This window comes from Herpailurus yagouaroundi, unplaced genomic scaffold (genome assembly GCF_014898765.1).
Source record: "Herpailurus yagouaroundi ecotype Mexico unplaced genomic scaffold, PumYag 186, whole genome shotgun sequence".
Classification (NCBI taxonomy): Eukaryota; Metazoa; Chordata; class Mammalia; order Carnivora; family Felidae; genus Herpailurus; species Herpailurus yagouaroundi.
This window is the reverse complement of record NW_024412417.1, coordinates 44,525,819-44,549,795: the sequence shown is the minus strand read 5'-3', so window position 1 is coordinate 44,549,795 and position 23,977 is coordinate 44,525,819. Positions and strand designations below refer to the sequence as shown.

At 49.0% G+C, this 23,977-nt stretch overlaps 1 protein-coding gene across 4 annotated transcripts in view; it reads left to right on the top strand.

Annotated features, from left to right (window-relative positions):
- The window catches only part of COL22A1 (collagen type XXII alpha 1 chain), a 258,511-nt gene that overhangs the window by 189,595 nt on the left and 44,939 nt on the right, over positions 1 to 23,977 (top strand). For all 4 annotated transcript variants that reach the window (XM_040494491.1, XM_040494492.1, XM_040494493.1 and 1 more), the window contains exons 42-48: positions 1,346 to 1,399; positions 2,536 to 2,580; positions 6,726 to 6,773; positions 12,138 to 12,251; positions 12,625 to 12,678; positions 20,482 to 20,535; positions 22,380 to 22,433. In XM_040494491.1, coding sequence (XP_040350425.1) covers positions 1,346 to 1,399; positions 2,536 to 2,580; positions 6,726 to 6,773; positions 12,138 to 12,251; positions 12,625 to 12,678; positions 20,482 to 20,535; positions 22,380 to 22,433 — 423 coding nt within the window. The remainder of the gene's footprint in view (positions 1 to 1,345; positions 1,400 to 2,535; positions 2,581 to 6,725; positions 6,774 to 12,137; positions 12,252 to 12,624; positions 12,679 to 20,481; positions 20,536 to 22,379; positions 22,434 to 23,977) is intronic.

Genomic DNA, 23,977 nt, shown 5'->3' with positions numbered 1-23,977 from the left:
CAGCTAAATGAAAGTGGTTTCTGCAAATCCCTAACATTAAACAGTTCCAATCTCTAGAAAATAACCGCCAGTCTCTGGAGTGGTAGATTAGGAAGGGGATGGGTGGTCATCGAATCCGGTGTGTGCGTGCTAGAGTTGGGCAGAATGAGACTGGCTTTGCTTTTTTGGCGTCTCTGCATCACAGAAGGACAGCATGGCTTGACGAATTTTATCTAATTACCAGCAGAACTGCCTTTGAGTCCTGGCTTCACCACCCCCAGCCACATTATCCTGATCAAGTTGGGGGGGGGGGGGGGGGAAAATCTCTCTTAATCCGTAAAGTGGGCATGAAAGACCCATGGGCCTTTGCGGAGCTCTGATGGACTAAATACGGTGAAGCCACAGGAATGCTCTCCATAAACATTTGTTCTAAGGAGTGGCCACCATGGGTGATAAGCATATGCATGCATTTACCAGGAAAATGTGAATTTCTACAAACTGCCCCCAGAGCAGGAGGAGCTGCATATTAGCACCGATGATGACATATTTTGCATGAAAATTCTGTGCACTCTGAGTTCTGAACCGAGAAATGGCGTTTTTATACCCATTTTTTATAGATGAGAAAACAGAGGCTCAGAGCAGTTAATTGATAGCCATCAGATTTCAGAACAAGTTAATGTAGCATAGCAATAGGGTTGGTGATACGGCGGATGGGGCTCCTACAGAGGGGTCGATGTGAAGGGGACATTTTGGGAAGTCCTCAGAGAGGCAGGGTTTGCTCCTGAGCTGCCGTGTGGCACAGTTCCGGCACCTGCCAGGACAGAGAGCTGATTCTATTTAAGGAAGATTTCCACAGAAGGGAGAGCCACAGTGTAAAATATGTGTGAGAATTCCTGATGCTGTCCAGAAATTTTCAACAGAATGGGAATGATTTTCTAATAGAAAGTAATAAATGTCCTCTACGTAGGGGACACTGTGCACAGCCGGCCAGCAGCCTACCAGATGCAGAGGGGTGAGCCCCGGTGCGCTCACCGCGGGAGCTGACCCTGTGACCCTTCCACTCAAGGAAGGGGCCTTCCTCCTGGGCCTGAGCAGGAGGGCTCACAGTGAAGGTGTTCCAGAGCATTCTGTGTGTGTGTGTGTGTGTGTGTGTGTGTGTGTGTGTACGCGCGTGTGTGTGACACTCCCACTTCCACAGCAATGGGGAAATGAGTAATCACTGAGCAGGGAATCTTGGCACATGCATTATATCAGATTCCTCATAGTAACAGGCCATTTGTACAATGGGAACCAACTATTGCCAAGGAATGGGGGACCTAATTTTGCTTAAGCTGTTGGCGAGTGACTTGCCTTCTTTTTTCCTCAGGGATCCCGAGGCTTACCCGGATTCCCCGGCCCCCAGGGACCAGCTGGCCAGGACGTAAGTAATGAGAAATGGTACCCACTCAGCTGGGGTTCTTATGGACCCCCCTGGAAGCCCACCGTCCTCCACCGTCTCCCAGCCTCCCCTTGACCAGGGAACCCCCGGAGGAATAGTGCTTCTCCACTAATCCCTGCCCCTTCCCCAGGAACATTTTTAGATTTTTGATCTATGACCTAGGTTGATCGTGACCTATGACTTTGTATTGTCTAGTTTTACTCCTTATGCTTTTGTGTTATGCTTTCAGAACCTCATTAGCTCCCAGTGTCCCATACAATGCCTCCTTTTTTTTTTTTTTTTTTTTTTTTTTTGTCAATATCCTTACCTGGTCCTATCTGCTTAAGTCAGGTACCATGGACTTGTTCTCCACGGACTTGTTCCTGACCCATCCCTGCAAGGGCTTTCTCCCTTATCTGATGCTAAAGGTGCATCACTTCTGACATCGTGACGACGATAGTCATCTCTTAGTATCCATTGTCTGGCTTCTGCTCAGATAGATCTGAGCTCCAAGAAGATAGGGACCATGTGTCTTCTACATGGGTGTTGCTCACTGCATCCGCTGACCGGATGGTAGGCTGGCAACAATGAGTTCCTATGAAACAAAGATGTCTGGCGCCATTAAGCGGTAGCATTTACTCTTAGACATGCATCGCTCCATCTATACTTTCAGTTCACTATGGGCAGGGACGATCAGTCACCCTCCCCTTCCCTTCCTTGGTTCCACTGCAGAGGAGGAAGTTACACTCTAGAGCCTGTCCACATATTCTCATTTACCTGCCCCAACCTCAACGTGCTATTAAAACCAGTCCTGCTCTCCAAGCTGGCCCTTTCACCTGTGTTTGGAGAAGGATGGTGGGATGTGTGCAGGAGCCATTTGCAGCTTTGCATTTTGGATAGGAGTCATAGGAGGGTTGGCATATTCTAAATATTTGCCACAGTTGAATACTTTCTGGGAAGCGTTGAGTGCTTGGTTGAGGTTGCAAACCATGCCTTTTTATTGGTGCCAGTCTTTACGGTTGGGTGAATGTTTTCAACCCTGTTACACTTGGCGGATACAGAGGTGGGGGGGGCATGAGCAGAGTGGCTCTGGATGATGAGCTTAGCACAGTTAATGTTTCATTTCTTTCTTCTCTTAGGGTGTACCAGGAAATCCAGGAGAAAGAGGGCCTCCTGGAAAACCAGTATGTCATCTCACTGTTCTGGATGAATATTGACTCTCAAGTCAGGGCTCCAGTGAGAATAAAACACAACTCAGATATTGTGAGAGGCTGAAGGAGGGACTTCTCACAGAGCCACGGGCGGGGGGCTGATCTGAGATGCTGGGGAGCCCAGAGATAAGCCACGGTGGGAGGCCGACATGGCCATGACCCTGACCCCAGTTTTCAGCACCAAGTGAGAGCACAAGGGTGGGGAAGGGCTGCCAAATTGGAGCTGTCGTTGTGGGTTCAAAGCCACTGCCAGAGAGCTGGGCCCAGCATGGGAGCAGGGTCTCCCCAACTCCAGTTTCCTGAGGGTGGCTCTCCTTGTCCACCTTAGCCAAGGCCAGCAGGTACTTAGCCCCATGACACATTCCCCACGGTGCAGCCTCAGGTTGTTGAGTAGGACAGAGGGTAGGGAGTGGATCTGGGGGCGGGCAAATGGACCCCACTGTACCTTGCAAATTCCTAACTGGCCCATTTCCTGCCCCTGTCCAGTATGTGAGCGCCATCCGGTTCCCCTTTTATATGATGGGAATGGTGGTAGCCATGGGGTTGCTGGGAAATGGCTGGTCCACGTGCTGGCTCCTTGGTGGTCTAGCCCATGGCTCCCGCTTGCCGGGAAATGACTGGTCCTGCACGTCGGCTCCTTGGCGGTCCAGCCCAAGGCTCCTGTGGGCTCCCTCACGTGCATCATGCATATCCCCCATGTTGCTGTTGGCAGAGAAGCCCAAAGGCTTGGCCAAGTGACCCAGCCACTGGATGGGGTAGAGGGGGCCCTGCAAGAAAGGAGTGGTGAAGGTGAGCGATCCAGGCAGGCGGCCAGCGGTGCAGACGCAGGAGAAACTGGTCCACTGATCCACTGAAAGACGTTACCCAGGAGGGAAGAGAGGGTAGCATCAGGGCTGGGGATTCTGAGGTCACAAGGGGGAGATCATAAGTCTGGTTCCGAAACCAAGATGCTCACGTGCCAGAAGCTTCAGCTCAAGCTGGACCTGAGAGCGTGAGTGTCCTGTGAGCCTGACCTGGAGGACTCAGACAAGCACCCAGGGCTCAGAGGCCACTGTGGATGCCAGCAACCTTCACACCCTCTCCTGGGTGCTGGGCACAGAGGAGACCTGGATGGGGATCCTGGTCTATTCAGAAGGGTTCCGGAGGCCGTACCCGTGCGACACGTGACAGGTCATGTGAGAGATGAGGGGCCGCTCACTCACCCTCCTCCTCTGCCCAAGCCAGCTCTGCAGCAGTGAAGTCAGCCCCGCAGAAGCCATTAGCCTGGTGCAAGGCCCCGATGACGCGAGGGGAGAGTAAGGTTCAGGCCGGAGACTAAACGGGGGTTCAAATGACCTCTGCCAAATCTAGCCCTTGACACCTCTCTGCAAAGAGAATTAAGCCAGCACACAGACTGCTGGCAATGTGCAGAAGCATGGCTGTCTTATAGCTGGTCACCTGCAGAGGGAGAGGGAGAGGGAGGGAGGAAGGGGGGAATAGAGAGAGGAGGGAGAAGAAATAGGTCTGTTTCTCATCACCATTAAATTCACTGAATGCACTGCCCACAAATGGTCCCAGATACATCCCAGTAGCTGTTGGGGTCTCTGCTCTTGCTGGTCAGAGGGGGTCCCCAAGCCCCCTCAGGCTCAGTGATTCACTGAGGAACTCAGGAAGGCAGCTCCACTCATGGTGACGATGACAGTTCCTTATGGAGGGAGGACACAGGTGGCAGCCAGCACGGAAGGATGCAGAGGCACAGAGCACAGGGCTCCCCGTGTGTCTCCCCTGGAGGGCTTGTGGGGACAGCACTTCACTCTCCAGCAGTTTCCTGGGGTCACACGGATGTGAGAGGGCAGCAGGTGCTCGGGGAAAGCATGGCACATCACCCAGAAGGGAAGCTCACCCAGGCCCTACCAGGTGAGGCGTGTGAAGGCGTCGAGGTTACCCGTCAGGAACTGGCAAGGTCAGAGTGAGTGGGTTTGGACGCCCCTGGCTGGCTGAGTTCAGCCTTTACTGCACGGTCCCAGAGCATTTCTCCGGCGCTGCACCCACAGGACTCCTGTGCTGGGCATCCCCGTCCAGGGTTGGGCCCCTCTGCGCCTCTAGCGGGGACTCTTGGGCAGCGGATGGGTTGAGGGTGAAGCCCGTGGGGATCGAGGGAGGCAGGACAGGGTGGGGGAAAGGCAGTCTTGGCCTGACCCCATGGGGATCTGGATCTGTGAACGGCACCACGGCACTGTCCCACCTTGACACGAGGCCACTGTGTGTCACCGCTGTATGGGTCAGTCCTGCATTTCCAGCCTGCGTCCCGGCAGCTGGTGGAGCGATACACGAGGAGGCGAGGAGGGCTCAGACTGGCCTCAGCACTTCCCACTGTCTGTTTGCCTACCTGTCCGGCACTCCTGGAATGGTCCATATGTGAGTGACTCCTCAGAGGCCAGCCTGGCAGACGGCTAAGCACCTTGTGCCCACCCTCGGAAGGCACTGCACCACACAGACCCGTTCCTGTCTGTTCTTAAGTGACCTACCCCGAGAAGTTTATGGAAGAGGTACAAGGCATTAATTAAACTCTTCCCCGAGGCCACGCTGCACCTAGACTGAACATCTGCTCCCTGTTCTGTCTCTCTGTGAGTGCTGCCTGGCTGTGTGGTCTGGTGTGGCCCAACTGATTACACAGGGGGCTCTCATGACTGCATGGAAACATCGCAGCTCATGTGATGCCAACAGCATGCACATGTCCCGATTTGAACAGTATTAACTTCCCAGGGAAAAATGTAAGGCTTCAGGATAAAACCTCTTTCTGCTTTTAAATTAAAGTTTTAATAAACAATATTGCAGAGATAGGCCTTCCTGCAGAGGGTCTCGCTCAGAACGAGGGAGGTCTCGGCTTCTGTTGTAGCAGCCACACTCAAAGTGAGCTCTGCCTGTGACACTGGCACTGCCTGGGCACCTCCAAATCGGAGTCTGCCAGCCTTTGTCCTGGGTATCCACCTTGGGTCACAGTCCAGAGGGTTGATAGAGCACCTGTACCCAGGAGCCCGGGAGACCACACCCATCCACAGTCACTACCAAGGTTATCCTAGGCAAACGTACGTGGTGCCGACACATGGCTTTGGTTAGCCGCAGGGTGCGGCAGGAGCCCTGGAGGGTCAGGGAAAGGGGTTTGGTAGCCTGGAAAATGGTATTGGTGTCAGCGTCCCCAGGATGCTAGAGGTAATTCATAATTCATAAACTCGAACACAGACTTAATCAAAAGAATTCAGCAGTGTATGTTCACTTGTGGCCACAGGCTTCCCATATTATAGAGGAAAATCTAATACCTTCCCCTGGAGACTGGATTCTCTGGCACTCTTTCTCCGTTGCAGAAGTTAGAAGTTTGCAAAATAACCATGTCCCTCTACTCCAGTTCTACCTAAGAATTCTCTCTTCCTTCAGTGTCTGCCTTCTAAGCATTGCTTTCGCTCCAGCTGTGTGTTCCTTATACCCCAGTATGAACCCAGCCTCCACCCCACCTTGGCCATAATCCTAACACAACACATCCAACTCAGTGGGTTTGACTGCAAATTTGGGGACCTGCAGACTTCTATGTACATACCTTCAGAGGCTCTGTAATTACCCCTGACTAATGAGATCTCCTTCCCAGAATTAGCACTCCTTCAACCCATAATGAAGGGTGAGGATTAGAATGCAATTTCACTGGGGAGAGCTGGAAAAGTGGCTTTAAATTCATAGTAGGTTGTCAATGACTGATGGCAACGGCTCTTACCCATCTGGGGAATCCAGGATAGTGCCTCCCTTTGCCTTCCACAGCACCCATATGACCTATGAGGTTTTGAGGGGGGCGGGGAGGAGAGGCCACCAGGAGAACGGGCCAGCAGAAGGGGACTGGGGACCAGAAAGGCTGATGTCAGTCAGAATTGGTTAGGACTGACAGCCTGTATGGTGACCTCAGAAGTGACTTCTTCCCGTGCCACCTCGGCTTGGAACATACGCAGGGCTTTTTGCATGGTGTGCAGGGCACAGATGCGTTCTGCGTGATGGGGCGCACTTTGAAGCCCTTACACTGTCTGAGCTAGAATGGGATACACTGTGTGCACGTTCCTGTGTGTGTCCGTATTGACTTCTTTTTACTTTGGCAGGGGCCTTCTTCTCTACTGTCTCCAGGGGACATAAATCTCTTGGTCAAGGTAAAAGCATGAAGCAAATGTGCATGCGTTTTGAAAATGGTGATGGGAAGTTGGAGATCTCAATAAGTTGTGGGGGTTTTTGTTTGCACAACCGTGTGTTAGTGTCAATGAGGCCAGCAGCAGAATTTTTGAGAACTCCCTGTGTGCCCGGCGATGCGCTAAATCCTCTTTCTCATCTGGCAGCCACCAGCCATGGGTGTCAATTTAACTTTAAGTTAACTAAAATTAAATGCAATTAAAAATTCGGGTCCTTGGTCCCACTAGCCACGTTCCAACCACATGATGGCCAGATGTAGCTAGAGTCTGTCTTACTGGAATGATACAGATACACAGCATTTCTGTCCTCACATAAAGTTCTCCTGTGCAGGGCTGTGCTAAATGCTGGGTGTGTATCTCTCTCTTCTACAATTGCTCTAGGAGGTTGGTACCGTTTGCATTGTAGGTTGGCATGTAAGGAGCCTGAGACCCTGAAGGTCAGTGTCTTTCTAGAAATGCAAAATCCAGTCCTCGCTGATTTCAGAGACTGACCTCTAACCCCACACAGGGCTGTCTCTCGTGTTCTGAACAGGGGGCCGTAGGCAGAGTCAGGCAGCTTGGGTGTGCGTCCTGCCAATGCAAGGGCCAGAGTATGGGTGCAGGGAGGTGAAGGCCACTGCTGGGCCCCTTGGCCGAGAGGAGACCAGATCTGGGTTCAGACTTAGATGGTTTTCCGAACCTGTCCATCTTGTCCATGAGTGCCGAGAGCCCTGAGAAGCTAGACATCCCTCTGCTGAGATTGAGCCAAAACCACTAGGTGTCCAGGTGCCTGACCAAGGGCCTCGGGCCTTAAATGGTGGAGGCCAGGACAGGCTGTGAGCAAGACAGATGCGTAAGGTCTGTGCTTCAGAAAGAACAGTCTCACTGCAGTGAGTGGGGAGGACACTTTTCCTGGCTCTGTGTCAAGCCTTTGTCTTAATTTAGGGTGTAGCTTGGCATTTGTGTGATCAACTTCTTCCTCACTTCCTGCATTCCAAACACTTGGGTGATGTCAAAACAAACAAACAAACAAACAAACAAACAAACAAACAAAACAGAGTTCATGTCTGAGAGCAAGGGAGGAAAACAAAAGGGAAAAGAAGACCTTCCCAGAAGCCTGAGATTTGTAATCTCTGTACACATTGAGATGCCTTGGTAGAAAGTTATACATTTTATTTTATTTTTTTTTAAGTAGTAGAAAGTCTTTCCTGATTTTAATTGACAAGAGAAAGCTTTTTTCACAGTCAAGGACATGACAAGAAATCATTACCTATTGATTCAATTCCTTGTTTATCGCAGGGTTTTATGAGCCTAAATCATTTCTCATAATTCCACTGCTCTAGAAGGAGCTGGGTTTGCATCAGCCCTGTCCCTCCCCTGCAAGGATTTCTACCTCAAGATGTCCCAGCCTTTCTGCCAATGATAACAGTAATGTGGAGCCTCATGCTTTATGGCTACAGCATTGAAAATGACATTTAGTCAGCTTGGTGTTCCTTACTTGCTACAGGGTGCAGCTGTGTTCATCAGAGCAGCTGGGCACCCCGGAAGGAAGTGGGCACCCACACTCAGGGTGGTGCCTGAGGCTCCCTGGAGCCATGGAGCTGCACTTTGCCTGGAAACCCTGTAGACAACAGCCTGGGGCCAAGTGGGTTTGCCCAGGTCAGCAGAGTGTACTATTATCGTTCCCTACTTTATAGCAGGTTAAAGACTGCTGGTCTGGGCCAGGTGGCTGGTGGAAAGTCCCTCCCTTGCTGAGAAGGCACCTTTTATTGCAGAATATTTATCTCTGCCCCCAGGAATTTATACCATCACATACTTCATTCTCATAGTTGGAAAACTGCCTGGGTAGAAAGTTCATCTCCTAAGAGTCCTGGTTAAATGAACTTCCACAATTGGATGTGTGCCCAGCAAGGTCATCCTCAGGATATCTCCATCAATCAGATGGCTCCCTTGGAGAAATATTATTTCATCTGATCTTCACAAACAACCCAGTGGGTGGGCGCTGTTACGTCTGCATTTTACCAAGGAGGAGGTTGAGCCCAGCTGGGGAAGGCACTTACTTGTTCAAGGTCACAGAGCTGGATGATGGCAGTGCTGAGACCCAAACCTCGTGTGGCCAGCTGCAGGCCCCCGTGTTTAACGCCCCTGTCATCTGACTTCATCTTGCATGGGCCAGAGCTTGTGACAGCTACCTGATAAAGTACAGATAGGTGGGGAGTTTCCTGCCTGTCACCTGGAGCTTGGATGGGTAGGCTGCACGGTGGCCCTTTGGCAGGGATATTGCAGCAAGGATTCAGGTATCTGGCAAGAGGTTGGGTAAGATGACCTGGAGGTTCTCTCTACTCCTGGAAAGCAACAACTGCTTTCTTCACAAAGCAAAGTCTGTGGCATTCCTCCCTTTGGTAGGCATTTTCTGGTGCATTTACCTGCTGTACCGTACCCTGCTGACTACCAACCCAGTGAGCTGGGTTTGATGAAAACATCCCAGGCAAAAGAAAGGGGGTAGAGACCAGAGGGAATCAGCATTTATAGACCCCACACAAAGAACCCTGCAACACAACTGGGGCTCTGTCTGCATTATTTCATTTAGATTTTGTAACAATCCCCTAAGGAAGGAGAATGACCCTACGATAAGGGAATGGACTCAAAGGCATTGAGTGAGTTGCCTGAACAGCTCGGTTAGTGGAGAAGTTGGCAGCCAGTATTGATGACCAAGGGCATCTTATCGGCAGATGAGGCAAGACAGCAGATTCAGGGAAGGAAAGACTAACAGAAATCGCAGGGGTACATTAGCAGCTAGATTCATTGTGCTGTCACCATGTGCCAGGCATGGCGTCAGGCATTTTTCATGCATTATCTTGTTTATTTCTCACCGGACTTTGAGGCCCTCTGTTCACAGATTAGGAGGCTGAGACTCAGAGGGGTGAAGCCAGGATCCCAGGTGGGCAGAGGCTTCGTGTGGTCTCTTGCAAACAGAACCCTATTTAGCCTCAAGGCATTTGGGGTAGCCCAGGGCCGGGAAAAACCGGGGGTCCCAGGGGCCAGAGTGAGCATAGATGCGACTGCAGGTTGGGGGGCTGCTCTCACTGTGTTCCCTGGATTCCTGGACTGGGTCAGTGTGGTGAGTCCAGCCCCCACACTGTTAGGTCTGGGGACCTGCTACAACTCATCTTCAATGAGCCATCCTACACAGAATCTGTGACGAAGACAGACCCAGGCTGCGAGCCCTCCAGAAATTGGAAAGAAATAGGGAGGCGGGAAGATTTTATATTAGGTAGATACAGATAACCCCTTCGTGGTGTGGATCCCACCACAAAGAATGGTTCCGGATCACCACTGTGTCCACCAGTGCCTCCAGCCACAGCTCAGTGACCAGAATCTCTGGTGCCCCCAGGTTAGCCCCATTCCCACAGAGCATACACCCATCGCTGCAGAGTTTCATAGAGATACCTCGTTTGAAAGAACCATAAGACAAGGTCTAGGAATAGGGGATTTTCTCCCAAATCTGCTATTCTTCCAAACAAAACACACCAGCCAAAACCAGTATACTTTGGTTTGTGTCTTTCACCTTCACTCCGTACACCCCAACATTTGGCACTCCCCAGCCTCTAGAAAACATTCAACCAGCAGCTCAGACCACCTGCTAAAAGAAGATGGCACAGGACGTCAAAAGGTCAGAGGGTCAGTAGGGCAGTTGGGTTGGTTAGTTCATTTACTTATTGAACTCGTGATGGGCAGGAGGCTCTTTGCTCTGAATTGGACATGTAAAGATAAAGCAACTCTACCTCTGTCTCTGAGAGCCCACTCCTTCTTTTTGCGTGGCGGGGAAGGGACGGACCTGTACACGGACCACGTCAGCAGCGAGGCAAGCACTTCAATAGCAGGAGTTCCTGGGGCTCTGGGAACAAGAGTCAGAAGCAGTCCCCCATCTGAAGCAATCAGGAAGGCTTCTTGGTGCAGGAGATTTCTAAATACTCTTCAAAGGTTACATACGAGGGGCGCCTGGGTGGCTCAGTCGGTTAAGCATCTGACTCTTGATAACTGGTTCAGGTCATGATCATGTGGTTCCTGGGATTAAGCCCTGCGTCGGGCTCTACACTGAGCATGGAACCTGCTTGGGATTCTCCGTCTATCTCTCTCTCTCTGCCCCTACCCCACTTACGTTCTCTCTCTCTGTCTCTCTCAAAGTAAACATTTGTTTAAAAGGTTGAGTAGCAGTGAAGCAAGTGAAAGGAAAGTAAGCCATTCAGAGTTGCTTTTGTGAGTCAGAGACCATCCTGAGTTAGAGACCAAGAAGAATGCTCAGTTACCCACACTGTCACCTTTAGTATGCACACGTGCAGCTGCCACGGGCCTGTGCACACGCCTCTGGTGGAGCAATCAGAAGGCTGTGGTTGGTGCATTTGTTTTGTGCCGATGGACGCCATGTAAGCATGAACTCTTCAAGATACATACTCACCGGGTCTCAAAGCAGAAAGGTGTGGAGCCCAACTGGATGCTTTGCAAGTAGTTTTGCACTGAGGGAGTCACTGAGTGCAGGCATGAATTGAGGCTACTACCTAAATGCACTGGGAATGATCTCACATTATTCTAAGTGCCTCCTCTGTATGATCTCATCCAATCTTTGTCACACGAGGGGAGGGAGGATTGCAGAGAAACTAGCAGGACTCTGGGATAGGACACAGGCTACAGTGTGGTCAAGCCAGTGAGTTTTATTTGCTGCACACTGCACTCCAAACTGCAAGGTCTTGGGATGACACAGACAAATTAGAAATCATGTTCCCTGGGCTCAGAGGACTTCAGAATCATGCCAGGGACATCACTCACCTGCCTCAAAGCAGTAGAGCAAAGGTCAATTCCTAGGACCGTTTATGAAATGCTTGCTTTGGAGAAAGAACAATGCCAGGTGTGTGTGGTCACATTGGGTGTGTGCCCATTGCTTCCTTTGTTCGACTGCTTTGTGTACAAACCACTTAGGCAAACGCACAAGACAGAGAACTTGACTTCCAGCTTGGTTCTGTCGCCAGCTTCAGAGACGGGACATGTTATTTTGTAAGAATACTAAATGTTTGCATCAAATCTGTAATGTTATTAAATGCTCACAGGGAGTGGTGCGCTTTTGACATCATTGTTGTGGGCTCTACTTCGAGCAGTCTGGCTGGCTAGAAGTAGAGAGAAGGGAGGGAATAATCCAGATGTATCAGTACTAAAATCTAATTTAAGATTGAGAGAAAAATGCAAAGTTAGACACAAATGCTCTGGGTAACGACTCGATCCACCCGTTTGCTTTTATATCACTTGCACGTGTCTCCTTTTGCTCTACCAGTAACTATTACTTACTGTCTGCAGGATGTGTGCAATGACTGCCCTCCAGGCCCCCCGGGCCTTCCTGGTCTGCCAGGTTTTAAAGGGGACAAAGGTCTCCAGGGAAAGCCAGGGAGAGAAGGCACAGAAGGGAAAAAGGTAAGGAGAAAGGGGGAAACTTTGTCCTTGTCACCGCGATGATATGTATCATCTTTGGAGATCACAGCCCTGCCTCTCTGGTACAGATGTGGGGGGAGCCTACTCAAGGGTGTGAATATGGGAGGCAGGGGGTCATCTTGGGGACTGGCCACCCCATTAGACGTGGGCTATGCCCATGAATGCATGGTCACACTCAGTACTGCCACCTGCCCACACCCTTTGCTCAGACATGCTGGATGGAGGCAGGAGACGGAAAATTCAGCGGGAAATCAGTGAATAGGTGTGTCAGGGCAGCAGCTTGCTGGTGACTCTGGGTATAAGCTCCAGACACTGATTCTTACTGTTTTTTTTTTTTTTCCTGTTCCTGCTACAGGGAGATGCTGGGCCCAGGGGCCTCCCAGGGCCTCCAGGAATCGCTGGACCACAGGTCAGTGAGCCCTCATTGACACTGAGTGCATCCTTTCTGCTCATGTCACTGGTTAATCCAAGTTTGAGGAAGAGTAATGTCCAGTGTGAAGGAATAATGGGTTTAAAACAATGACACCCACATTCAAGGTCTAACCACGGCTCTGACTCTCTCAGTGACCTTGGGAGGGGCACTTGAACTTCCTGAGTCTCAGGTTGCTCATCTACAAACGCCTCAGTGGTTGAATAATGAAGTGAGCTAGGGGGTTGGAATGGGGAGTCCTCACTGGTTAAGACAGGAGCTTTGGGGTCAGAGGGCTCTGAATTTGAATACCAGCCCTGGGTCGAGTCAGAGCTGTGTGGTCTCAGGCAAAATCTTTGACCCTCTGGACCTTAATTTCACCACCCAATAATAGAAAGAATAAAAGCAGCGTCAGGGGGCACCTGGATGGCGTGGTTGGTTAAGCGTCGAACTCTTGATCTCAGCTCAGGTTTTGATCTCAGGGTCGTGGGTTCAAGCCCCATGTTGGGCTCTGTGCTGGGTGTGAAGCCTATTTAAAACAAAAACAAAAAACAAAAGCAACTTCAGAGATGTGTTAGAATTGGACAATGTAATGCACAAAAAGAACTAGTCACTCAGTAAATAACCTCATTAGGCAAGTGCTGTGCCAGTGTGGGTGAGTGTTACTACCACTCACAGGAATGACGAGGCGCCCATCTAAAATGGGCAGGGAAGCTCTGTGCTTTCATAAAGCCAGGAAGACCAGCCCGGGAAGAAGGAGCTGTGATCTCGGCCATAGAACAGGAGGGGAGGCTCTGGCAGCCGAAAACAGGTGTCTGGGCTGTGTATTTGAACTCCTTGTGGTGATGGTACATAGCTCTAAGCGCGAGAGACTGTGTGAGTGCAGACGTGGGGCCAGGAGGGGAAGAGAGCTGACCCTCCACCCTCAGTCACCTTCCCCCACCATCAGTGCCCCTGGGGGCTGTCCGTAATCACTACCTTGGGGACCCTGTGCTGTTGCAAGCTATGCACGCTACCCTACCCCGACATTCAGGAGCAAATGTGTCACTGTGTCTCTTCCTGTGGCCTGGCTGGGACATGGCATGGCTTGTCTGACATGAAATTCAGCAGAAAATTGTCAGTAGGAGAGAGCGAGCTCAGGAGCCAGATCTCTGGAGTTGGCATTCCCACTCAGCAATGACCTTGGGCTAGCTTCTTACTTTTGCCCTTCCCTTTCCTGCTGACAAACTGAGAGGTACAAAAGCAGTCACCTTCCAGGCCTGTGGCCCTGAGAACTGCTGAGGGTGCCTCCACCAGACCTGGCACTATCCAGGCCCAGCACCAACCTGCTTCTCCTGCTTTTTTAGCCCGTGGGGTCACAGCAGTGACAGGGCCGGGACTGGGGTGAGGACCTGGACGTAAGATGGAGGGGAAGCCCAAAACCTCAGTAACCAAGATAAATAGGACTTTAGTGCAATATTTTAAAAAGTTTAGAATTAGTACAGTTGATTCACAAGGAACAAAATGTCACTATTTTATTTTTAAAGTTTTTTTTAAGTTTAGACAGAGAGAGAGAGAGAGAGAGAGAGAGAGAGAATGAGTGGGGGAGGGGCAGAGAGAGAGGGAAAGAGAGAATCCCAAGCAGGCTCCTTGCTGTCAGCACAGAGCCTGATGCGGGGCTTGATCTCATGAACTGTGCAATCATGACCTGAGATGAAATAAAGAGTCAGACTTTTCACTGACGGAGCCACCTTGGCACCCCAAAATTTTCAATAAAGATGGGACCTAACCCTACACTTGAACCATTCACCTTCCTTAAACCCCTAATCCCAGCCCTGTGGGAGCCCCATTTATTTACATTTGTATAGTTTGTTCATCTCGGATTATTTGGCACTGATTTTTACTTTGAAGAACACAGCATTGGACTATTATTAATTTTGGATACTGAGCTTTCCAGAGTTCCTTACATGTTACACCCAGGGCAAGTGCTCACTTGCCTTGCTCCAGGGTCAACCCTGAAAATGGAGTTGGACCTCTTATTATTATATTAGAAGGCAAGGAAGCCAACACTGTGGGGTAACAGCAGGGCGCTCCCTGGAACAGTTGGGCATCGGGATGGCAAACATCCAGATTTCCCAGGCCTGCCTGGCAGGCTAAGACATAGAGTGTTTGTGATCCATAGACTTTGTGAAGTCTTACAGGGTTTTGACATACCCAGGGCTCTTGCTTTAGGAACTACAGCTATCAGGTTTCAGTGTAGATGGAATAAGAGATTTTTTCCTGGGCAGTGTTAGTTGAGAGACACCCGTAAAGAGTAGCATCACCTGTGCTATTTACCCTGAATTACTCCCCCTTTCTGGGGTCATCAGCTGGGGCTAAGCTCCTTGCCTGGAGGATTCTGCAGGCTAGTTTCAGCTGATCCTTAAGTAACCTTTGCTGTCAACTCACAGGCTGCTGGGTTTAGCCTCTGCTGAGGAATGGCTTTTTATGCAGAGAAACAAAAGCAAATCAATTAAACAGATAAGGAGTTCCCTCCACTAAGTAGGGATTGTTTTCTTTATTGGCCCAATCCCACTTGAAGTGCTGGTGTCTTGGGACAATGGCTCTGCCTTTGTTCCTTGATAATTCGCTTCTAGAGAGGGTTTGTTCCTTTACATATTCAGAGAAAGCCAAAGAATGCTTCCACCCAGAAAAAGAACAGAAATTAGTGCTGCAGCTGAAAGACAGGGTTCTAGCTGTCTCCACTTGGGAGTTCATCATGACCTTGAGAAGTTGGCAGGTGTTAGGGTCCACCCTACATAATGAGCTCCCAGGCAGTTACAGTGGGCAGCATACGCAGTATGGTCAGGTTACCTGCTTTACAATATCATCTCTTACAATGGTCAGCATCATGCTAGGAGGTACACATATTGTCCCATTTTACAGATGAGGAAGCAGAGGCTTAGCAAGATTTAAATACCAGTACTACCAAACTACTAAGTGATACTGCAGAGGGGAATCCCTGCTGGCAGGACTCGAGGACCTCCTACCCCCTGTTAGTATCCCCTAGGGGTTTAACCCTAGTAATAGTAGGACCAACTCCAGCACCAAGGACAGCTCCCCACAAGGCCCTCCTACCCGCTGTTAGTATCCCCTAGGGGTTTAACCCTAGTAATATCAGGACCAACTCCAGCACCAAGGACAGCTCCTGGTGGGGCGGAGGCTTCTCCTTACCACCACCTACTGTTGGGGAAGTGAGTCACAGAGGAGTTAAATAGCTCATCTGAGGACTCACAGGCTTGCCTTGATTCTTCTCTTCAAACCCAAGCCACTCCATGCTCGTTATTCATCCCACTCCACTCTCCAGAAAACAGACGGGAGGACTGTTTCATTTTCTCTCGCTTATCAAACAAGATCTCAGCTTGACCTGCAGACATGAAGATGAATTTGTACACTGAAAATGCTACCAGTGGCTGAGCACTTACAAATATTTTCTCGTTCTTTCGTAGCCAGACGTCCCTGTGTTCACTGGTCATGTGCATCACCAAGGGCATTTGTTTGTTTGTTTGCATTTGCAATCCTGCATCTGGGAAATCAGCTTCCCTAAGATTTATTTTGCAGATTTGCAGCGGCTCTGACTGCTGGCTGGGCCTGGGGAGGTCACTGTCATGATCAATTACAGCTTCATTCTAGAGCTTTCATACTGCACAAAACATTGACTTTCAGGGATGGGGTCTGGGGATAGTGGCAATTTATTTGACTTTTCTGAATCGAGGGTCTGTCGTCTCTAAAAGAAGAACCATATGGCCTATTTCACAAAGAGGATGTTGAGGATTAAACAGGGAGGCATTTACAGGGCATCAGGCGTGGTACCAGCTGGGTACAAGGAAGTGCTGGGTACATCTAACTGTAAGTGGTCCTCCTAGTGGTTTCTCTGTTTGAATGAATAACAACTGTAGCAAAGGGTCAGTAGAAGAGTAAATGGCTTGAAGGAAAGTAATGCCATTGGGCAAAGTGTTACTTAGGAAGGCCACCTGGAAGAGGTGATTTTAGTTGCATCGGAAAGTGAGGCAGGGATGTGCCAGGCATCCTGGGGGACAGGTTTTCTAGGCAGTGAGATAGCCCATGGAAATCCAAGGACAGGCCTTATCCTGCTAGTAGCAGAGACTTCGTTAATTTGAGAAAGTTTAGGCCCTGCCCTCAACAGTCTGTAAACCCCTTGAGAGAACTGCCTTTTTGGTGGATTCACAGAAACCCACATCCTTAGAGCAGCCCCTGGTAGGAACATACCCTCTAAGTAGTTGTGACATCGTGTGCTTAGCACACGGTGACGTGGAAGAAATGTAATTAAAACCGAAACAGAATCTCCTCCCAGTCCAGAAAACCTCTCCACGAAGGTGGAAGAGAAGAAAAGCAGTCCTCTTATTGAGGAAACATGGCTGCAGAGGGTGAAGCACGTCAGGCAGAAATCTCCCTCTGTCCTGCAGCCAGGCAGCTGCACCTGCTGTGTGCAAGTCCTCAAGACCAACAATAACCGGGCCTCAAGTAAGAGGACTTCATAGCCACCAGGTGTCACGTATGTTCATCCTAAATTTTCCTGGCAATTCGGTGATCGTCTGTGTTAGTCAGCTTTAAAGAAAGGAAAAACAGGCTGTCCATCTTAATGATGGGAAGTGTTCTGCAACTTGGAGCAAGGTGCCTGGCTTTTCAGTTGGGCTCCCTTCCCCACAGAGGCTTGGAGACAGAGACCAAGGGGGGGGGAGTGCTCTCTTTCTGGATGATTGATTACATTTCAAAGGGACGGTTGCCAGGTCCTTGAGAGAGACATTTCTGAATCCTAGATCTGGCAGGACTTATTTAGCTGTTAAAAGGATTTACATACATTTCAAAGAGAAAGAACCCCACAGTGACAAGTTTTCTGAAGTAAATGCTCTAAGAAAAAGGTTTGGGGAGAGAATCTCTTCCCTTCTGTTCATGGGGAGATTTAAGCCCTTACAATGACTCTGAATAAAGATCATCTAAGAGAACTGAGCTAGTAACGAACTAGCAATCTCCCTAGAATATAAAGTCCAGGTGGGCAGGGACTGTGTTGTTGTTTTATTGGTTGCTGTATCTCCAGTGCTTAGAAAGGTTCCTGGAGCATGGTGAGTCAGACTTCTAGACTATAGATGCTATGTTCTTGACATTAGAAAACCCGTGGGACAAGGTGTCATGCCCAGGAAAATAGCCAGAAAAGTAACTTGGGCGGGCAGAGACAGTTTGAATACAGACAGATCTGCATTAGAGTCCCAATCTTGCCTTTCATTAGCTGTGTGACCTCAGGTGAATGACTTAACCTCTCTGGTCTTCAGATTTTTTTTTAATCTATACACTCTGGTAATAACCCCCACCTCCTAGAGTAGTCTTACTGACCACGTTACATAACACAGGGGTGCCTGGGTGGCTCAGCCTGGGTGGCTCAGGTTGAGCGTCCTACTCTTGGTTTTGGCTCTCACGGTTCATGAGTTCAAGCCCTGCACTGGGCTCTGCCCTGACAGTGCGGAGCCTGCTTGGGATTTTCTCTCCCTCTCCCTCAGCCCCTCCCCAGCTCATGCTGTCTCTGTCTTAAAATAAATTAAGAAACTTAAAAAAATAAATACATAAATTAGATAACACAGACACGTTGAATATTTTTTGCATCAGCTCAGGATATAAACAAACAAACCAACCAAAAATACACAAAATGGGATCTCATGTGGGAAGGGCCCGGCAGCATGCGGGGCGGGGTGGGGGGGGGGTGTAGGGGGAGGGGGGTGCGGGTAGAGGCTCGGTAAATGTCAGTCCTCTCTTCTGGAAGGAAGTGAGTCAGGGGTGGGGGTGGCTGTGTATGCTTTGATCCTTAGCTGCAGCGGAGAAGGAGACAAGGACAACTGTGGAGATCCTTGAGCTGCTGACATTTTCACTGCTGGGACTTGAAGGTTGAAACCACCCTAAGCCCAGACTGAGGACTGGGATTTGAAAAGGAACCATTTACTTTTAAGGCAGTTGTCCTGAATGTCAGAGAAGCTGTGTGCTATTCCGTCACTTCTTTTCATTGAGGTTATAATACGGCCTGCAGACAGTGTGCTGGCTTTATAGACTTAAAAGCAGTAGAAATAATGACATGTAAAAATGACGGAACAAATGCTCTTCCCCTTTGAACCTCTTTTCTTCTCCTGCACACTGGCCTTTGACGTTCTACAGGCATTAGTTCACCTTAGGCTCCCAACGCACCTCAGGCAGGCGGCCAGGGAGCATTACAAGGTAGTTACAGCCATCGGTGAACTGCTGATGTGGGACACAGTGTGTCCACACGGCTGGACCCATGGTGAACTGGGGGACTCTGGACTTGGAAGGGCTCCCCTAGATTGATCTGCCCCCCCATCCTTTATTTACTGGATGTGCAAACCCAGAGCAAAGAGAGGATATGATCTGCTCAAGGATGCACAAACAAGATGTGACAGGCCTGGAAACAGAGCCAAGACTGACTTACTGTGAAAGACTTATTTTACTGCATAATGCCTTCTTTTAACGGAACTGACATGTTTTTGTTTAACGACGTTTTACCGAAATACATTTGTTACCACATTAAATGCAAAGCCAAAATATGTGACAGTTAAGAGAGATTAGAACTTTTGAGTGTTACTTCCAAGGTTAGTCTATGAAAAATATTTTTGGTGGGTTGCATATTGTGAGTGTCTTGACCACAGTGACGATGACAGTGGTGGTGATGATGGTGATGGTGACAGTGACAATAATGATGGTGAGGATAATGATAATGATGGTGATGGTGACAGTGACCATGGTGGTGATGGTGATACTGGTGATGCTGATGCTGATGATGACGGGAAAGATGACAGCTAACAATGAATTTATCACTAGCTCATGCACTGTGTAGATTTTAGGTCACTTAATGCTCACAACAACCCCATGACAAAGGGGTTGTATTAATATTATTTTAGGAATAAGGAGACAGACAATTGAAGCAGGTTGCCTAATGACAGACTTACTAATGACAAAGCCAGAGTTCAAGTATAAAATAATCCAAAATACTAATTATAACTAATATTTATTGAGATCTTGCTGTGTTCTGAGCTCTATGCTGTACTTTCCAGGCGTCTGATTTTATTATCCCAACATTTCACGGGGTAGGCAATCACTATTTTCTCTATTTTGTAGAGAAAAAAGACATCCTACAGTTTGGGGTTGAAGTGACCCACTCCAGGTCGCACAGGTAGCAAGGGAAGGAGCAAGGAGGGAACATATGGGCACAGCCATCCCCCCCAGACTGTGGACACTGCTGCCCTGTCCACCTTCTCAGCTCCCCCTCCTCCCCACCCTACACCTGCTCTGCAGGGCCCCCAGACCCTGCTGATTCTGCTCCCTCCCCTCCCACGTCCTCACACCCCAGTTTCCTCCTGACCTCCCCTCCTCTCTTCATGCTGGCCCTTCCAACCCACCCCACACTGCGGTCAGGGAGCCCTCTGGAAACCGAGGACAGTCACGGCTCCTTCTAATGGTTTCCGGTGCCTGCACCTCCATCCAGGTTCAAGGGGTAAACATACAGGGCTCTCAGTAACCCCCACCAGCACCCCACAACCCCATTAAGGCATTCCACCATCGGTTCCTCAACCAGACTCCCTTAACTTCTCCCTGTGGACACCCTGCCTGGCCTTAGGCTCAGATTTAGTAAGAGTTGATGAAGAAAGAGTACATGAACGAATGAATGAATGAATGGGTGAACGAAGGCATGCGAGCTTTTTTCTTTTGCAATGTAGTTCTAGTAGAATTTCCTGTAATTTTCTTTCTTTTTCTTTTTCTCCCAAGGGAAGTAAAGGAGAGCGTGGTGCAGCTGGTGAAGCTGGACAGAAAGGTGACCAGGTAAGAACTTACTTTATAATGAACCTGGAGAGGCATCCCTGTTCTTCCTAGATAAATTTCTTTCTGCCATTTCTGACATCACTGCTTGGATCTTCCTTGCCTGCAGCAGGATTTTTTTAAACCACATTTTCATGGTTTCCAGATTGATTCCTCTGGTTCATGGTGATATTCCCCTTCCCCAATTATCTGAGGAGACTGCCTTCTCTGGTTTCGTTTGGTTTTGCTGGACTCTCTGACCTTTAGAGCTTTTTGTTTACTGAATTGGCAGTCACCCATTACAACATGCCCCCTTCTTTCCTCCCACCCCCATCATTCCTCAGGTGCCTCTTGTGTAACTCACGGTGCTAGTTGAAATCCTCCATGATGCCCCTCTGCACTCAGTGCCCAGCCAGCCCTGCTGGACCACGTGTTCGAGTGCATTGTAAGGTAGCACCCGTGACGACAGAAACCCCTCTTTCTGCGGATTCAAACATGGCAGTCCCGTCATCTTTTATGCCAGGGTCACCGGTTCTGCAGTCCCAGCTCCCCAGCCTCCAGCAGCCTTTCTGCCATTTAAACTGGCTACCTTCTCCTGCTTTGCTTCTGTCACCCTTCCCTTTTCCTTTTCCTCTTTTGCACCTGTGCTCCCCCCATCACCCCTCTGTGCATCTCTCCATCGGTCCTCCTTGTCAACCGGCTGCATGCCGGACACAGCCCCAGGCTCTGAGATGCATGGTGCGTAAGGACAAATCCCTGACCTCACGGGGCTTTCTGTTCAGTGAGAAGGTGAGGCAGGTGAGCAGGTACTCCAGAGGCAGTGAGGTAAGAGCTAGCTATGCTCAAGGTCTGAATGACGTACTTAGCTAAAATTCCGTCTGTATTTGGAAAAACAAAATGTGTCCAGATTATTCTTGCCATAGTGAATTTTCTTTTTTTTAATATGAAACTTATTGTCAAATTGGTTTCCATACAATACCCAGGGCTCATCCCAACAGGTGCCCTCTTCAGTGCCCATCACCCACCCTCCTCTCCCTCCCACTCCCCATCAACCCTAAGTTTATTCTCAATTTTTAAGAGTCTCTTATGGTTTGGCTCTCTCCCTCTCTAACTTTTTTTTTCCCCTCAAATATAGTACCTTCTATCCTGACTGTTACAGCTTGTGTTTTCCAGCAGCAGGAGATAGAGGTGGAGGGCAGGGAAGTCTCTTCCATGGTGGTTTGTGGTTTATTTGATCCTATAAAACGTTGTCTTACTAAAACTAAATGTTACACGCAATACGCTCTAGCTTGCTTAGCTCCTGCTTTAACACACATGGACTCCTCTCTGCCCGGAGATGTGAATCCCTTTCCTAAAGTAACTGCCACGTTATTATAGTGTAAATGCCATAATTCAGAAACCGGAACAGTTTCCATTTGGGAGCATATGTTGCGTGTGCATGTGCATTTATTTGCTTTCAGATTGTTATCATGGGGTGTCTCGAGCCTACACAAAAGTTAGAAACCATAGTAAGAAGACCCCCACCCTTAGACGTACCACCCAGCCACAGGATGTTGTAGCCATTATGGCCGCTTCTGTTTTCACCTGTGCCTTCAGCCACACCGTCTTCCTTCACATTATTGTGAAGCAGGTCCGCTTTCAGGGTAGGTTTGGTTTTGTAAATATTGTTAGATACTTCCTCAACCTCTGGAAATACCAAGAATATATTTTAAAAAAAAAATAAGGTCTTTTTGTTGCCAGCATCTTTATCTAAAATTGTTATCGGAGTGAGAAGGTAGAGTCTGGATTGTCATCTGATGTTTGGTGGCTGCCAGAGTGAAGAGCTTCTTAGGAGTTGTTGTTAAGATCTGCCTCTTGGGTTTTCCTAGGGTCATCCTGGAGTTCCTGGTTTCATGGGACCCCCCGGGAACCCTGGGCCACGGGTAAGTGATGATTTTGAATCCCCTCCTCTTTTGGCTTTGACATTTGAACGCATTTCCATACTCCCTGGAGATGAGGTCACATTGGAAATTGCTCTTACTTTGAGGACTAGGCTGAAACCTGAATGGTGTCTCAGGCTGACCGGAGAGCGTGGGTCCCTGAGGCATCTGGGGTTGAGGACCAAGTGATATGAGTGGCACCAATGGGCAGTGAGGCTAGGGTGCTTGTAAGGGCCAGGAGGGTGTTGGCAGGGATGGGCAGGCTTGGTTAATTCTTAATCTGTATCTAGCTTGGGCAAGGGAGGCCTGAGATCACTGCAAAGTTAGGATCTTAAGTAAAAGATATAGAAACAGATTCCCCTGTTCCATAGGAACCTGTCCCACGGCAAGAGACTCTGGGAATCACAGCGTCTGTATAAGCACAGATTTTCCTGGGTTTACTGGAGTCAATAATAATAACAACTAATAATTAGTATTATTCAGTACGACCATTTTCTTTAAAAAAATTTTTTTTAATGTTTATTCATTTTTGAGAGAGAGACAGAGACAGAGACAGAATGTGAGCAGAGGAGGGGCAGAGAGAGGGAGACACAGAATCTGAAGCAGGCTCCAGGCTCTGAGCTGTCAGCACAGAGCCCGACATGGGGCTTAAAGCCATGGGCTGTGAAATCATGACCTGAGCCGAAGTCAGACACTTAACCGACTGAGACACCCAGGCGACCCAAATTAGGTTGTTTTAAATGCATTTTTTTCAATAAAATCATATGAGAGCATGAAACCACATCTTTCACTTCAGAATCAACTTTTCCAGCAAACTCATAGAAAGTAAATTAGCTACAAAAGTATTCAAGCTTTCCCAGTTTACTAGAGAGCCTACCGTAAATCTCTGATACTCGGCTTACTTCCCACCTGCCCCCTGCCCAGGGTAGGTGCCGTTACCGTCCTTTTCAGTTTCTCAGACTTAATGCCTCACCGCTGCCTCTCTGCAATGAGCAGGTGAATGACCTTGCAGGGGATCTCTGAGTTTACTGTCATTGAAGTTCACAAAATTCTGCATTTTCTTCAGATGAATAATTTCACTTAAGAGATCCCTTTGCAGGGCACCTGGGTGGCTCAGACCGTTGAGCCTCCGACTTCGGCTCAGGTCACGATCTCACAGTCTGTGGGTTCGAGCCCTGCGTCGGGCTCTGTGCTGACCGCTTGCTCAGAGCCTGGAGGCTGCTTCCGATTCTGTGTCTCCCTCTCTCTCTCTGCCCCTCCCCCGCTCACGGTTTGTCTCACTGTTTCTCCAAAATAAATAAATGTAAAAAAAAAAAAATTTTTTTTTTAAAGAGATCCCTTTGCATCGTATTTGAATATGTTATTAGATTTTGTGACATCTGACAGTCAGGCACAAGAATTAAAAATGATCAAGGTAGCAATGTCATAGGTAACGGGGAGAGACATTGGCATTGAATTGAGGAGGGACATTTGAGAAGGAAATAATTTTATATTACACTTCCCATATCATAAAGGCTGTACCTTCCCTGTGTAACCTAATAGCTGAG